We start from the raw sequence: 17,077 nt of genomic DNA on the forward strand, positions 1-17,077 counted from the left end.
TGCAACCATAGATATCTTGCCATCAAGTTAAATGAAAGTGAGGCATCTTGCAAATATGTTTTTATACTTTTAAAATCATTCACATGTTTTCATTTCCATATGAACTCCCTCATTCTTTGGGTAGCCTTGGCAAGATGATGGCCATCTCCAGATGACTAAAATCTAGGCCAATCATGTACATTTAGTATGCACGGGTGACAATGAATATCACAGTAAATTATTTAGTGTTACATGTCTGACTGATATTTGAATTTTATAAAATGTGATTTATACTTGGATATATGGATTTTTTTATATATATTTACAATGCTTAACACACTGGACTGTACTTCACAAATGTAAATTGTCAATATAGAAGTGTATGCATCACTTTCTTCAACTAACTGACTAACAACATTGAAGAAATCATTAAAAACATTATTCCAGATGGCTTCTGTAGGCTTAACATCTACCACTAACCACAATGTGTATAGCTTCACTACTTTTTGAGTTGAATTGAATACACTGTAGTTTTATTCTTTTTGAGTTGAATTGGATACACCGTAGTTTTATTCTTTTTGAGTTGAATTGGATACACTGTAGTTTTATTCTTTTTGAGTTGAATTGGATACACTGTAGTTTTATTCTTTGCTCAAATTCGAAAAAGTTTTCCTTTCTCACTGTATTGTGGATTCAATGTATATGAGTGATGAGGTTTGCAGGTGAGTACACGGCGTATATACTCAAGTCACGCTATACATTAGACCATTTATATATAAACAGGATTCACGTATATGTACCAATTCATGGTTCTCTAAATAAAGTAAACTATTATATTATGTCTTCTCTGTTTTCACTACATGTGTATTTCTCATTTAATATGCATCAATATAAGATGGTAACTGTGCCGACGAAGCACATATTTTACTGTCCACATTTATTACCCCACCCACCCCTTACACAATTTTTTTTTGGGGGGGGCATTTTCTTCAGCTAACTGAATTGGTTGCATATAACACGGTTCAGTATATAATCCGGTCGGGTTTTATGGCTCCCAACTACCATGTTATAGCGGGGTCACACTATTTATTCCTTAAGCTCCTGTAAATTCAGTCATTAATATAATCAGGAAAGACTAGATATAATTTGTGTAGAAAACTGTGCCATACTACTGCATTTATGTCGCAAAAATATTGAAATTTTACATGAAATGATTTGGTGCATTATAAACATACAGATATACACCATAGCATTTTATCTTTATGAAGTCTGTATTCCAGAAACCTGGTATTTCAAATAAACTAGGTCATGTGGCATCGAATTTCAGTCTGACTTGGTAACATGTTTCTCCTTCTAGCCATATAAACAATCAACTAAACTTTGAAAAGGCATACACCAGTTTAATAGTAAGATTCGAACAAGTAAACATGTAAATCTGCAAAATTCTGGTGTGAAAAAGTCCAAAATGTTTTATATGTACATCATTATGGAGTTCATGCATAAGTACAATTTAGATACTGGTATATTCACATGTCTGTGTACACGGCCAAGTGCATGCATGCACATGCACACACACACACACACACACACACACACAGAGTCCAGGGACATCTAGACTTTTTAAAAAGGGGTTGTTTACTCGAGGATAAGGAGAATTTTCCATCAGTGGTGAGACCCGCAATCGAACTATACGTTTATAATTTGATCTGAAAAAATGGAACAGCTATAGCAGACCATCTCGCTCGATTTTGATGATGCACAGAAACATATACAATTGTATTTTAAGTCATAAGACAAAACAATACAGGTACACAACATTCAAAATCCAGCAACTGAATATCAGCAAAGAAGATAAAAATAGATCCCAAATGGTTCCTTCCCATCAAGTTTCCTTTTGCCAATCTTACTGCTTCTCTCTTTCTCTTTCCACACACACATACACATAAACACACAGGAATGGTCAGGAGCAAAAGATCTGTGCTACTCAGCATCAGCAAATAGTGAAATTATAAAGAAATTAAATCGATAATCACAAATGTAAGCAAACAGTTGAATTAGCAGTATTAAAAAACAAATTAATTTCAGGATTATTTTTAATCAAATTAAAATCTGTGGACAGATGATACTAGAAAAAAATACAGAAAGAAAGAAATAGTGCATGAGGAACAAACTCGCTGAAGGAAAAACAAAAAATAAAGCGTATTTATATATAAAAATCTAAAAAGACAAAAATTCTTTGTAGGTTCAAAGTGCTGACTAAAGATTTTTTAGTCATGCTGTATACCTCTCCACTACTTGCATGCCTTAAAACTGATACACAAATTATTATGTACTGATAGTTTGTTGCTGTGTGGGGCTCTTTTGGGTATGACCAATCCCTCGTAAGAATTGTTACCCCATTTTTAAACAAATATCTCATACACTTCTTTGCATTACAGGTAGAGACAAATTCATAACACTGCAATATAACCCATTCTTTAAATAAATATTTATTCAATAACTATACTGCAATTTTGTATTTTTGCTCTTTTATTGTCAGTTGGAGAACAAAATCTAGTCTTCAGCAGAGAATACTGTGAAGCTGTGTACTGAAGTAAGTAAACAAATTGGAAAGATTCATTGTATTATTATTTGTATCATCATGTCATTATGTTTTAGATCCCATTAGTAAAATAATATGTAAACTGCATGTTGTCGTTGTTGTTGATTTGCTTCATGTGCCTCTCTTACATTTAACTTAACCTCATCCAATGTATTGATAGTGTCAACTGCCTCAATGTATTGATAGTGTCAACTGCCTCAATGTATTGATAGTGTCAACTGCCTCAATGTATTGATAGTGTCAACTGCCTGGGGTTTCAAGTCTGGGACTAGAGGTATGAAGGTTGGGAGATAGTATTCCACCTTGTCGCAATGCAAACAGGTCCACCAACAATCGGTCAAACTGGGTACATATCTGAAAGAAAACCAAGGGATGAAAAGACCATTCTGTCTGTATTAATTGACTGTTCCAGGACAAAGCTTCAGGAGTCCTGGAATATGATGAACTTGTACGTGGATTTGTTGTTGACAACACCACTTTATAAATTCCCACATCAGGACACAAAGACCTTGGAACTTGGTTCCTCCTTGTCGTTGAGATAAGTCACGACTGTAGGACATGCTTGTTGTTTGAGATGAATCGCCACTGTAGAGTTGTCAGACAGAATGAGAACTCCCCTGCCACCAGTGAAAGACTTTTACAATGGATATCATCTCCAGAATTTATTGATATGAAGATGTCCTTCCAGGTGAGAGCATACAATGCTGGCTCCTTAAGGGATGATAGTAAGCGTTCTCTCCAGCTTTCTGTACTTGCATCGGTATACACTGTAATCTCTGGTAGATGTATACCTGCCGTGAGTCTAGTTATGTTGCCCTAATACCACAGATGGTGCCTCCATTATGTGCAGATGGTGAGAGGATGGTCCAGTGGGCAAACTTTAGGCCTCCATTCAAGCAGAAGAATCATTAACAATGGGCGCATAGGAAGGCAACTTAAGACCATGAGGTCTGCTGCCATGCTGAGCAACCCTAGTAGACGAAGAATTTCCCATGTGGATAGAATTCATCAAAAGTAAAGGTACTACCATGGTTTGTACTTCAATGAATGATCATGAGGGAGACAAAATATGTTGCTTGTGTATTGAACTCCATATCTAGGTGAACAAATGACTGAGATGGTACTAGATCATTCCTTGTTGATGAGAAGTCTGGATTGGTAACAAGAGATATCTTGACACACGTCAGTACTTGATTCATCAGATAAATGAAGCCCCAGGGGCCAATGCTTAGCCCCAGTGGGAGTGCCCTGAATTGTAAAGATGCTGTAGGCAAATCGCAGGAATGTCCTGGAAGAAGTGTAAATATGGACATGATGGATTGCACCATTTAAGTCCACAATAATGGTAAAGTCTCTCTCATGGATGGCATTCAAAATGTGCAGTGGTGTTTCCACTGAGAACCAAAGGGCATGGATGAATTGATCAAGGGCATGTAGGTCAATGACCAGACTCAGAGTGCCGTTTGCATTTGGGACCAAGAAAAGTCTTGAGCAAATGATAGGACCCTGTCAATGCTTTATCTGCTTTGGTCTGTGAGAGCTGTGCTTTTCACTGGATGAAGCTTTGATAGGACAGTTTCTGAGGTTTGTGTCCAATGAGTGGCACTAGGTTCCTTTCGATGATTTATAACTGAAAATGGTGGAGAGAACTTTAATCACTGCTGAACTGAAAACTGGTTTACATTATGCAGCAGTGGAAATATGGAATGGATGGAGAATGCTAATTACAGCCAGATGTTTATACCCTGATTTTGTTCACAAAGTATTTAAAGTATTCAAATGGTTTTGCACACGATTGATGATTATTCCAAATTATTTTAAATAACATCATGTTTTGATACAAGTTTAGTCAAATTGTTTCCATCAAATGCATGTGATTTTTAAATGAAAATTTTAAATATTTTAAAATTAATTATGCCTTTTTTGCTTTATATCAGAGTGATTATCCTCTAGAAAGGACATCCTTTTATATGCTATGGTTGTGAGAGAGAGAGGGAAATTAGTCTCCTCAGTGGCATGTTTGTAGACATTTTTAACCTAGTGTGAAACAGAAGGTTAGAGTATGAAGGCTGTGCTCTTAGCTTGTCCTTATGGTGGTCCTTCAGGAAGTGCAGGCAGAGATCACTACTTTGCATTCCGCCAATTGTAAATTTGTAGCTGCGCTTACGGCACTGGCCAAAGTGTGTTAAGCGGCTCTATTCACTACTCAGGCCATTCTTGACATCCATGCACATGCCCTGAGGTGGAAGAAGATAAGCCATATTCTGTCTTTTGGAAGATAGCCATAAAAGTGACAGTCCAACATCAAAGCCATGTCAACTATTTTGCATACTAACCACCAAGTGTCATCAAAGCCATCCAGTCCATACGTATGGAGTGTGGTTTTATCATCTCCAAAGCAGCGATACCAGTGTCAACTGCTGTTGTTTCCAAATGATAGACTGGTATATGACTGGTATATGGTAAGGTAGAACTTCTGATGAAGGCGAGTCAGAATGTCTGTAACTCTCCCAAACTGCAGAAGTAATTGAAGTTGGAGTCTTCCATTCCATTGTTAGTTCAAAAAATGTAGCTCTGGTCCAGGTTGTTGATGGAGTAGGAGGACAAATTTCTGGGGGTGTCAAAGGTGGAAAACATCTTCAATGGAGGTTCAGAAGGCTGAGTCTTCCCATGCTGATGGATAGTGTAGAATATATAACAGCACTGGATAACAGCAACATCATCTTGGTTGCATGGGGTGAGGCTAAGGTCCCCTGTAATGCTTGAGACTTAGCTGGTGACAAGTGATGAGGTCTGTCACTCGCTGAACTCTTAGAACATCCTGGACTAAAAACCGTGACTTTGAGACAGTCACCAAGACTTTCTTCTCATGGCAGAGTGTTGAGAAATTACGAAGCGACATCTGTTGAAGTGAGAGGAAGTATTCGTGGCATTGTGCCGAATGAGTGTCTTGAAGTGATATGAGGGTTAGACTGGTTCCTGCACATGTCTGCAAAAGCCAGGTCTGATGTACTGGAAGCTGGACTGTTTTAGCCTGTAGTATTGATGTTTTGATCCTTTGTGATCCCTAATATATGACCTAGGTCGGTAACAATGGAAATAGGCCATCCATGTGGGGAGGATATCATTAGGGTCATCTGTTGGGGTGGGTTATTGGATGTTTGATCTGTGTAACCTGTCCTATGTCTGTTGAGTGAGAGGGAACTTGGCTGTTGGTTAGCTCTGTCCCTTGCTGTTCCACAATAGGAATCAAGTCAAACCCCCTGGAGGTATGGTAGACGAAGTTGCCAAAATTGCTGAGGCATGACTGCCTGCACAAGTTACAACAATGAAGTTGGCATCCAGATGTTACAAATGCCTTGGAACAGAAACTCACCAATATGTACCCTTTAGTAATGATATTACACATATATTAGAAATTTTTATTAGCACTATAGACTTGCATGTATATATAAAAATTATAGCCTGTACTTAATGTAAAGCCTCGTACAAGTATCTAAATGTGTGCCGATGACAAAGTGTTACAAATTGTCAAGGCAGAACTTTTTCTGGATAGGAAGAGAAAAAGTTGCAAATATAGATGGAGTATACTTTCCTTAGAAGTAAGATACTCCTCCAACTTGTAATGGTATATCTTCCATGTGGATTCTAACTTCTGTGTGGTCTCTCGTGACAAGGGCATGTTTCTCAGCACAAGTGGAAGTAGTAACTCATGTATTCTAAGGTCTCACTGGACAGTTTCGTATTTTGACACCCCCCTAATTTTTAAGGTAGAAGGCATGAACCTAATTATCACAAGCCTAGCATTTATAAATTCACACATAAGCTAAATCTATAATGTGGTTAGATTTAATTTGAGTTAGGCTTGGAAATAGGTTGGCTTATTGGTGACTGCCTGTCACAGTTAGATTTGCATTGGAGATCAAATGCGCAACTTGGGCTGCAAATGAGTTGTCGACTTGGCTTACATATTTATGTGTGTCTGTTACAGAGGTAAATATCTAAAAATCTAGATGGTTGAGGGGTGATGAAAAGTATGCTGATTTGTTATCATACTAGTGAACTTTATTCATGCATAAGGCACATACTGATTCTTTTAGCTGCCTTGTCACAGAAAAATATTAAACATAGCTATTTCTTGTCAAAAATGAATGTAAAATTTAGGGGTTGGTGGCAGTGTTGGTTCAGTATAAAAACCACCAATTGCACCAGGAATTAACCTGATTACTGCAGTCAAAATCTCACATGTATGCTTTCTATAAAAATCATTAGTTTGTTTTTATTTGTATATTCAGTGTAAAATTATTCCCATTTTTCTGAAATTGGTCAATGTCCGATGAAAATTCACCAGATAAACTGTCCAGTGAGACCTTAAGAACCGGTGTCATTTTTTCAGTCTTGTCAAATGTGATTCACTGTGCCATAAATAATTTCCTTATTACCTGCATATCTTGAGTCTGACATAGTTAGGTATTCCAAACATACACTTCATATAGATTTGATAGCAAATAATCATAGTAGAAGAAGGGAGTTAACTCAACAGTTTTAATGCTACCAGGTATTGCTCCTGATCCATTCTCCTAATGAACAACAAAAGCCTTAAAAGTTTCATGCAATGTGGTTTAATTGAAGTATTTCACATAGTTATTCAGTTTATCAACATTTTCATTACAAACTTAGTATATTTTCCTAATTTTATGATGATTGCCTTAATTTAATGCTCTTGCATCCATATCTACTCATGATGTAATGTTTCAATACATATATTTCATCTTATTTACAGAAATTTAAGTTATAATGACCTATATATAAGAAGTTCAGGGTTTTATTTTATTGTAGGCCTCAAGGTGTATGGGAGCACACCTGCCGAAGTGATATTGCTAACAGCAGGACATCAACAATTTATTGGGAGTCAGACATGCCAATTGTTGTGGAGATTTCACAGGAACAAGTATATCTGCACCAGTTTCATTGAAGTTTTTGGTTAGTTATGTTAAATGGATGTCCCTTTTTACACTGTGTTTTTTCTCCTCCCCTTTTTTACTTTGCATGATTTTCTATTTGCTTTAGATTCAATTCTATGCAGGTGACAATCACTAGCAAAACAAACTTCTAAATAGCAGCAACTTCAAGAACATTATGTGCCGGCTAGTATGAAAATGATTTAAAGGTGACCTTCTTAGTGTTCTTAAAATACATTATCCATGCATATTGTTTTATCAACAGATGGGATAAATCTGGGTATAGAATTTCATTGTTTAAGTTTCCCAACTGATGTGGTTCAGTTTACAAAGATTGGTCCATACTTTTGATGTTACCTGATGAGTTGCCTCCCTTAAGTCTACCTTGGATTTCTCTATTCTAGAATAGATTTGACCTTCTTCATGAAATCAGTGAGAGAGTTCTGGTCAGTTTATATATGCAGTGCATCGTTATTATTCTTTCAAGTACTTAGCATGTTCATTCTGCAACTATTGTACATGAAATTCAGCTTGGCTTCTTTTACATCTTTTATTCACTACTATTTCAGATTGCATGAAGAGTTGTATTATTTGTGCTCTCATATATCTCTGATATCACCAGGCACTAACAAGACAGGGTGTATTAGCTATGAAAAATGAAGAAACTGACATATTATAAAGAAATTGTATGTTTCAGAGGGGAAAGTAATACATGAAGTATGAAGCTGTCTCACAGCTGTTACTTTGTTTGATAGCTTTTGGTCATCGATAAATTCAATAAATCATAGGAAACAAACAATTTTGAATTTTAAACTTCTTAAGGTTGCGTTTTATTTAGAATTGGCCAAAGTTTTGAAAATAAGAAGATTTTCCCTTAATCAGACTGCTATTTGAATTCTTAAAGTCTCACTGGATAGTTTCGTATTTTGACACCCACCCTAACTTTTAAGGTAGAAGGCATGAACCTAATTATCACAAGCCTAGCAGTTATAAATTCACACATAAGCTAAATCTATAATGTGGTTTAGATTTACTTTGAGTTAGGCTTGAAAATAGGTTGGCTTGTTGGTGACTGCCTGTCACAGTTAGATTTGCATTGGAGATCAAATGCGTAACTTGGGCTGCAAATGAGTTGTCGACTTGGCTTACACATTTATGTGTGTCTGTTACAGAGGTAAATATCTAAAAATCTAGATGGTTGAGGGGTGATGAAAAGTATGCTGATTTGTTATCATACTAGTGAACTTTATTCATGCATAAGGCACATACCGATTCTTTTAGCTGCCTTGTCGCAGAAAAATATTAAGCATAGCTATTTCTTGTCAAAAATGAATGTAAAATTTAGGGGTTGGTGGCAGTGTTGGTTCAGTATAAAAACCACCAGTTGCACCAGGAATTAACCTGATTACTGCAGTCAAAATCTCACATGTATGCTTTCTACAAAAATCATTAGTTTGTTTTTATTTGTATATTCAGTGTAAAATTATTCTCATTTTTCTGTAATTGGTCATTGTCCGATGAAAATTCACCAGATAAACTGTCCAGTGAGTCCTAATACTTTGCCACAAAGTCTTGCTCCTAAGGGGAGATCACTCTGCCCGACAGTCACATATGTCAGCAGACAACTTTTAGCTCCCTTTAGCTAAAAAATAGTGTCTGGGAGGGCTGCATTTGCGAGGTAGTAGTAGTTCTCCAAAGGCATTACGATTAGGTAACATATTTTAAGAAGAATCAAGATGTCACAAAACACAATCACAAAATGGAAAAAATATTACAAACAACAGTCATCATCAGAATGCCAATTTGTCTTAAAAAACAAAAGGGTATTTTGTGGTAATTTTGTACAGGAATTTTGTTGTCTAATTAAATGTTTATTTCATGGTTTCATTATACCATATGTATTGTCATGTTACAGTAAACAGTCATTTTCCTGATTGTCAAAATTATTGTATGTGCTCACTGAAGCGGAAATGTCAGTTTAGATGTAGTGAATGCTTGACCATTATGGAGATGCAAGGCACCAATGAATGATGATGCAATCCAATTTTTTTGTTTGTTACAATGTCCATATGTAACAACCAAAAGGATGTTCTAGTAAAAGGTTGTTCACATATACCTTTGTATATGGTGAAATTATGAATCTGGTTGCTGAATGTGGATGGCCTTCATTTTTACAATATAGCTCAAATGTTAGCAAAAAATGGCCATTTTACAGCCAAATGTGACATCGTGACCATGTGCCGATGACATCATATCAAATAATTTTTAAAAATCAATTGCAATTTTAAGTTTTTAAATGCTGATATATATTTTGATATGGTATTATCAGAACAATTACGTTTCTGAAAATTTGTGAATTTTTGGTCCAAGAAAAGAAACATTATAGTACCTTCCCATTTTTACCTTCTTCAATGCATGTTTTAGCCTTTGCTTAAATTGAAGGTAATGTCCAAGTATCCACAATGTGCCAGGAAATAGAGGGTATTTAAAGCATTATTATAACATGCCCTTGCTTCCATAAACATTAGTGAATAAAAGCACAGTTACAAATTGATAAACAAATGTTTCTAAACACAATATCTATAATTATGGATTAAATACCTACAGATTGCATGTTACATGCTAGGTACTTTGCATATAGTCTTAACTGAAATATACCAACAATTGCATTTAAAAATTTGCTTATATCATTGTGAGGAAAAATGTCTGTTGGTGCTATCATAGTTGTGATATTGGTTGTTTGACCTAAATAAAGATAAAATATGGTATTTTAAAACAATTCAATTCTTGAATTCTAAAATTAGAATAAGAGACTGATCCAGACAAGGAGCCAAGGAAAACCAAACAAAGGAATGAAACTTTAAATGAAACATTAAATCTTAATTTTTTACTAGAACATGTCGACTGGTCTAAACATGTCTTAGTAGAATTAAATAAGCTTGTGCTTTTTAATCAAAAGGCATTCAAAGTTTCCTTTACTTACAAATGACATGCTTTGTAAAAAGATATAATTGCAAGCAAAATACAATCACTCCAAATAAAACAAACTGTCTCTCAGTGTTGATTCCTGAGGTTTCTCTATATCAAATACGATTTTTAAACAATATCCTTTTAATTGTAAAATAGATTCTTTGGGAAAAAATACACAAATACTTTAGCAGCATGCAAAATATGTGGCTTCTACATGAAGTGATACTACCATAAAGCAGTATTTTTTGTGGATGCCAACTTTAGCAATTTCATCCCAAAGATGAATCTTACATTTTGGCCAGTAATACTTTAGTAACTGCAAATTTAGGGAGGATATAATATCTAAGATGATATATTTGTATGTGATTAACTTTTGTAATCTCCTTCTGAGATGCTGAAAGCTAAAGTTTTTCTATCAGATAAAAATACCTGCTTTATGGTATGTTATTTCAATCATAAATACCATGAGTACAAATTTATACTTGCCACTTATAGAAAAGTCTACTGCATTACAACCAAATATTATACTTTCTTTCTTGTAGCAGCTGACTTCCCTATCTGCCCTTAGATCAAAGAGTCGGCACTGCAATTAGAAGTTACAAGTGTGAACTAATCAAATGATTCAAGTGATCCTGATATTGTTTACTTGGCGTACTGACATGAGATAGCTAGATCTGAATGCATTTCACTTACATCCCCAAGTGTAGCAGTACAGTTCCTGAAATGGGTAATTTTACCACTGAAACAAAAAGAAAAATAGGAACACAAACAGAATGCTGAATGAATGAAATACCACTGAAACAAAAAGAAAAACAGGAACACAAACAGAATGCTGAATGAATGAAATACCACTGAAACAAAAAGAAAAATAGGAACACAAACAGAATGCTGAATAAATGAACACAAATGAAACACAGAATGAATGCAAATGAAATGCAAAACGAACACAGGATGATGAACGCAGAATGAAGAAAGAGTCCCTCAAAGAGACTGACGCTTTACTGGGACAACAAAACTTCCAGGTATTCAAGATAAAACCCTTTCTTTCTTTTTAACTGCTGAGCGTTGAAACCATCTGATATTCATGATAACAGGATTTTCAAATTAGCTGCTGTTGTGGACATATTGGATGTGATATTGGCACCATTTTCATTTAATTTCAAGCATACATCATTAGAAGTCTTTTAGTGAAAAGCTACAGGTCAATATGACCATTCATTCTGAGGAAGCAGCAACAGCAGGATATTCAAGACACTCATCATGAGAAGCCATACTGAAAGTATGATTGGCACCATTTTCATATAGTACAAAGTAGGTAAGTAGGTATCATATTGGTGAAAACCCCATGTTCCTACAGCTGCCCATTTCGAACGAGGAGAGATAACAATGTATTCATGACAGCCACCATGGTGGCAATATTGAGGGTAAATCTACATCAATTTCTTTAGGACCAAGTGGATACCATAACTTTTCTAATTAATACCCGATGTCAAAATGACTTTCCATTTAAGAGAAGTGAAAACAAGATTTTCAAGATGACTATGATGGTAGCCATATTGGACATCAAATCAGTACCATTTTAATTTAGGACCAACATTATAAGAAGTGAAAAACCCATGCTGATATGACTTTCCATTTTGAAGGAGTAACATAAGAAAGAAACTTTTAAGATGGCTGCCATGTTGCCCATGTTGGATATGAAATGCACACCATTTCCATTTAGGACCAACTAGATATCTTAGAAGTCTTCTGATCAAAGCAGGATGTTGATATGACCAGCAACCCAGACAGAGCAATAATAATTTTCAAGATGGCCATTGTGGCAGCCATCCTGGAGGTCATATTTGCACCATTTTCACTGACAAGCAACTGGACATAATAAGAAGTACTTTTTTTTAAAAAACCATGTTAATAAGACCATCATTTCAAGGTAAGTAATAATAACCTGATTTTCAAGATGGCCACTGTGGCAGCCATAACATACATATTGGCACCATTTTCATTTAGGACCAACTAGACATCATAAGAAGTTTTTCAGTAAAATACCATTTTGATATGATCATCCATTCAAGAAAAGTAGCTATAATAAGATTTTCCAGATGGCTAATTTGGTGGCAAATATTGGATCTTTAAGCATCAATATTTTCATTTTTGACCAGCTAGACCACTGGATGAATATGTTTGTAAAGTTTCATGGCAATTCTCCAAGTAGCTTAGAAGGAGGTGAAATAATAAACTTGTAGTAATGGATGGAAAGATGGACACAAAACTATCTGATAAGCCTTTTTGGTCTAGGACCAGTAGAGCAAAAACCAGGGCAAGAATGATGAATGAAAAATAAAAAATGAATTAAACATGAATGCTTTCATAAATGTATATGAAAATCATTTATTTTCAAGCTGCCTCTAAATTTCCACAGGTGAAGGGTCAATTTGTATATCAATTTTTCATCCCCTAACAAGCTATGACATTGTTCTTTTGACAGCAGACATAATTTTTTTTAACCCCACAGATCTAATTATCGCTAGTGACTTTACCTGTAGAATCTTTACTTGAATAAAACAAAAATATAAGAAAAAGAACTTGCAGGTAAATGCTCGACAACTATATTTTAATGCTTATTGTAGTTAAGGTTATATTTTAATGATCATATATTCAAAGCTGTCTTTTAGTTTTAAACATTTACTATTTCATTCAAACAAACATTTAATAAGAAAAGATATGAATCCTATAGTTATCTCCCATTAGACTTAGTCTTTAAAGCAGAAAAAACTACTTCCATTTCAAATGAGTAAATATGAAATGAAACAATGAACAAAAGTAATAAATGCAAATCCAAAGCCTAGTAAGAATAGCATATCTTATAGTAAATTATGTTTCTCTGAAAATACTTACTCAATCAAATTAACATTGCAAATTGTTTGAGGTACCTCCTGAATCTAGCCCGCCCACAAACCTGAAAATGTCTGTCTATACAAAATTCTTACTGATTGTCTCCCCTTATCCTACTAAGTGGCACTCCATATACTGGATATCGTCAGTTTTAACTTCTGCACTGTCTGAGACCAGATGCTTGCATTGTGGGGAGGGTTGGGAGGAATTTGTAGTAATGTGACTTGGTAAGGAAGAAATCCTGAATACAAGGACCTGAAATTGAATATTTCTTCCTCTAAGCAGACATATTTTGGGTCAGAAGGAAATATAGGGATGTGTAGATAGGTATCCTGAAAGTTGATGGAGACTGCCAAATTGGATGGGGGAAGAGCATTCCAGATTCAGGAGGTTGTCTCCATCCTGAAAGGTTTCTCAAGAAGAAAATGGTATAAATTTGGGAGAATGATTATAATGTTAAACATTCCACTTTTCTTAGTAACCAGGAAGATACAGGAATAGAAGGCAGATAACTGATTGTTCAGAACCCCTATTGACTGCTCCTTTCTGTAAAAGGGTGTGCACATCCTACTTCAGTTTTACCAGATTGGATTGATGAAGAAAGATGGGGGTCCTGGATAGAGGAAGTGATTCCTGAAACTGGAGTCACAGACCTGCCAACACTGATGAGACCGTCTCAGTAAGGCAGTTGATTTTTCTTCATAAGTTTGACCAGTTTTCAGCAAGGTGGAACAAAATATAAACTGCTATTCTAAAGCTGGAAAATGTATTTAAAAGTCTGGTATTCAAAACATGCAGCAAATGATAAACATTATGTTCAACTGAAAAGTTTGTAAAGTACACCTAGACCTTATTTACCATTAGTACGGTTGCACAAACTTCATTTCCAAACCCTATGCAGCTCAATCGCTTGTTGCTTTCTTTCAACTTCCGTAAATTCTTGAAAAAATTTCTATTTCACATGAAGGCAATCATATCTCCTGCAATGAGACATACTCACAAAGACGTGTGATGTCTAATAAAAGTAATTCTGTCCCTTCTTGCTTTTATTCACAAGAATCTGAAAATTCCTTTATCATTCTTCTGTGCTGATGACTAGCACTATTTAAGAGGCTTACTTTCCCTTTGGTCTTCAACATGCATCGCTTGCTGGACTCCATTTTTAAAAAATTCTATAACCGAACAGTTTGATTGTGCCAATGCTTCGCATGAAACATTATGTGTAGTTTAAAGCATCTGAGGTACTGCTTTAAAATTAGTTTGGTCCCCTGACTAACTCCAGGGAATCAATTATCTGCATTTTTCAGTAACAATCATTTTTCTGTAGATTTTGCTTTTCTTTTGTAGGCCCACAATTTATGGGTCATTTTTGTAAAAATGATGGCAAAATCGTAAGGGTTGGCAGGTCTAGAGTTGATAGACCTCGCTCATGATTGAAAGGACCCAACTATGATCCATGATACTTGACTTAAGTTCAGAAAAGTGGCCTCAGTGAGCACCGATGGGAATGTGTCTGGGAGAGTGATGTGCAGGAGGACAGAGGCCTCCTTGAAACCAGCCACCTTACAATGTGTGTTGGAAGCTACTGCCAAGGTGTTAAACTCAAAAACTAGATCTCCGTGTCAGTTGGGCTCCAAGAGACAGAAAAATGGGTTCCTGAAGGATGGGTGGGGAGACAGTCTTTGGGACTCTAGCCCACCTCTCTCAGCATACTAAAAGAAGAAACTGATTAGAGGTCAGCAGGTAAAACTATGGTTACGAGTAGTGTGATTTGTTCATGGCCTCAATATGTTTAATTGAAAAATTTACCCAGCGCGACTAGAAATACCCACCTTGGCTGACTTAAGGAATTGTACCCAGTAACTGGCAGAAGATACCAAAGGTCTCAATGTCAAGAAGGGAATCGACAAACCTAAATGTTGCAGAGTCAATGTTTTGGCCCATAGAAAACCTCTGAGAAAAATCCTCAACAAATGCAGAGTAAGGAAGGAGGAGGAGTCTGGTTATATTTGAGCCCACAAGGTCTTTTCCAAACTGGAAATGATCTTTATGCACTGTGTGCCAGACGATTTATGGTGCAAGGGAAGGTAAGAGGCAATAGATTTTGTCAGTCACCTCATCAAAGGACCATACCTCCTCTTCCATCTCCAACAGAGAAGAAGGAACAGGTGTAAAAGTATGCATCATTTGAGCTTCCTGTGCATCAAACTCATTAAAGCTCTTGAGATGCGAAAAAGTATCATCCTGATCTATCACACACTAAGTTGGAGAGTGTGCGGGCATCACAAAGTCCCTTAGCTGTCCCTCAATTAGAGCACTCTGCAACATGTCCCACATTTCAACACATGAATGGGGGCTAAAGGACTAGCATTTACAGTGTCTGTCATAGATGATGTGACAAATCTGGCAATCCAATTTGTTTCCACCTGGTGATGATGTGATGGCAAGACACAAGCAGCAGCACTGCCTCTTCTATGAGGACAGGGTCGAAAAGCCCAAGGGGGCATATAAGAAAAGGACTGTGAGGTGGAGAGCCACATATCCTGTAGGGATTCATTGGAATAGTAGGAAAAGGGGGGGGATACAGAATCGATCCCCTAGTCTGAGCCTGTTGGCTTGACTCTCAATGTTGCTCATAATGAAGTGGTGGAGGGGAAGATACAGGATCATCAAATGATGCATCACCGGAAAAGGTGTGGTGTTGTGGGGAGGGTGTGACTCACTACCTCTGAAGGGATGCAAGTGGTATATCACTTCCTCAATAGGAGGTAGAAACATGCTACAATAACAATGCATATACTATACTCCAAAGGAGGCAGCTACACGTTATGATATGAGCGGTTCATCTCCTTCAAAATGGGAGACAGGAACATGACAAAAGATGAGCATTTCCTCCACAATGGGAGGCAGCAACACACTATGGGATAAGTAGTGCATCTCCACTTTGAGGGGCAACAACACAACAAGAGATAAGTGGTAGCAGTACACGATGAGGTGGGCAGTGCATCTCCTCCAAAATGGGAGGTAGCAACAAGCTATGGAATGAGCAGGGCATCTCCATTGGAGGCAGCAACATGTTACTAGATGAGCAGCATATCTCCTTTTTTTGCAATAGGAGGAAGCAATGCATTGGGAGGAGTCTTCTGTTCAGAAGACTCAAAGAAGGTTCTTGCAGAGCCCTGCAACAGAAAAACGGGGAAATTCTGACTCTTAAGAGGGACAGCAAGGTTCTAGTTTTGTAGGTCATGATTTTCAAAATGCACATCTTTCACAATTTATTCCTTATGTCTTTTGAACATTTAGTGCAGTTTGGGTGAGTGTCCTAAGAGGACTTTTTGTGACTACACTTTCCCATAGAATGTGATGGCATTAATCTATGTGAATGAAAAATGACAATACTTAGTGTGACCCCACCAGAGCATGCTCCATTGTAACCCAAATTCAGATATAACATGGTCGTGGCGTGGCTATCAAAATTTCATATGCATATTTCTGATATGCAAAAAAAATGTTTTTTCTTCTTCATAGTGCGAAAAAAAAAAGAAGGAAAGTTTACTATCATTTTGAGGAAAATATCATACATGAATTCTAATATAAAATGATATAAAACATGTTCTGGCTACTGAAATTATGTAAGCATGTATTTTTCTTCAACATGAAACATTTTTTCTTC

At 36.4% G+C, this 17,077-nt stretch overlaps 1 protein-coding gene across 1 annotated transcript in view; it reads right to left on the reverse strand.

Moving 5' to 3' along the window:
• LOC149770176 (guanine nucleotide-binding protein subunit beta-5-like) overlaps positions 1 to 17,077 on the reverse strand; it is a 99,236-nt gene that overhangs the window by 13,954 nt on the left and 68,205 nt on the right. Inside the window, exon 8 of the mRNA XM_089949278.1 lies at positions 10,999 to 11,095. Coding sequence (XP_089805404.1) covers positions 10,999 to 11,095 — 97 coding nt within the window. The remainder of the gene's footprint in view (positions 1 to 10,998; positions 11,096 to 17,077) is intronic.

Source organism: Sinohyriopsis cumingii, unplaced genomic scaffold (assembly GCF_028554795.1).
Source record: "Sinohyriopsis cumingii isolate HCF-2022 unplaced genomic scaffold, ASM2855479v2 utg002530l, whole genome shotgun sequence".
In the NCBI taxonomy this organism is placed as follows: domain Eukaryota; kingdom Metazoa; phylum Mollusca; class Bivalvia; order Unionida; family Unionidae; genus Sinohyriopsis; species Sinohyriopsis cumingii.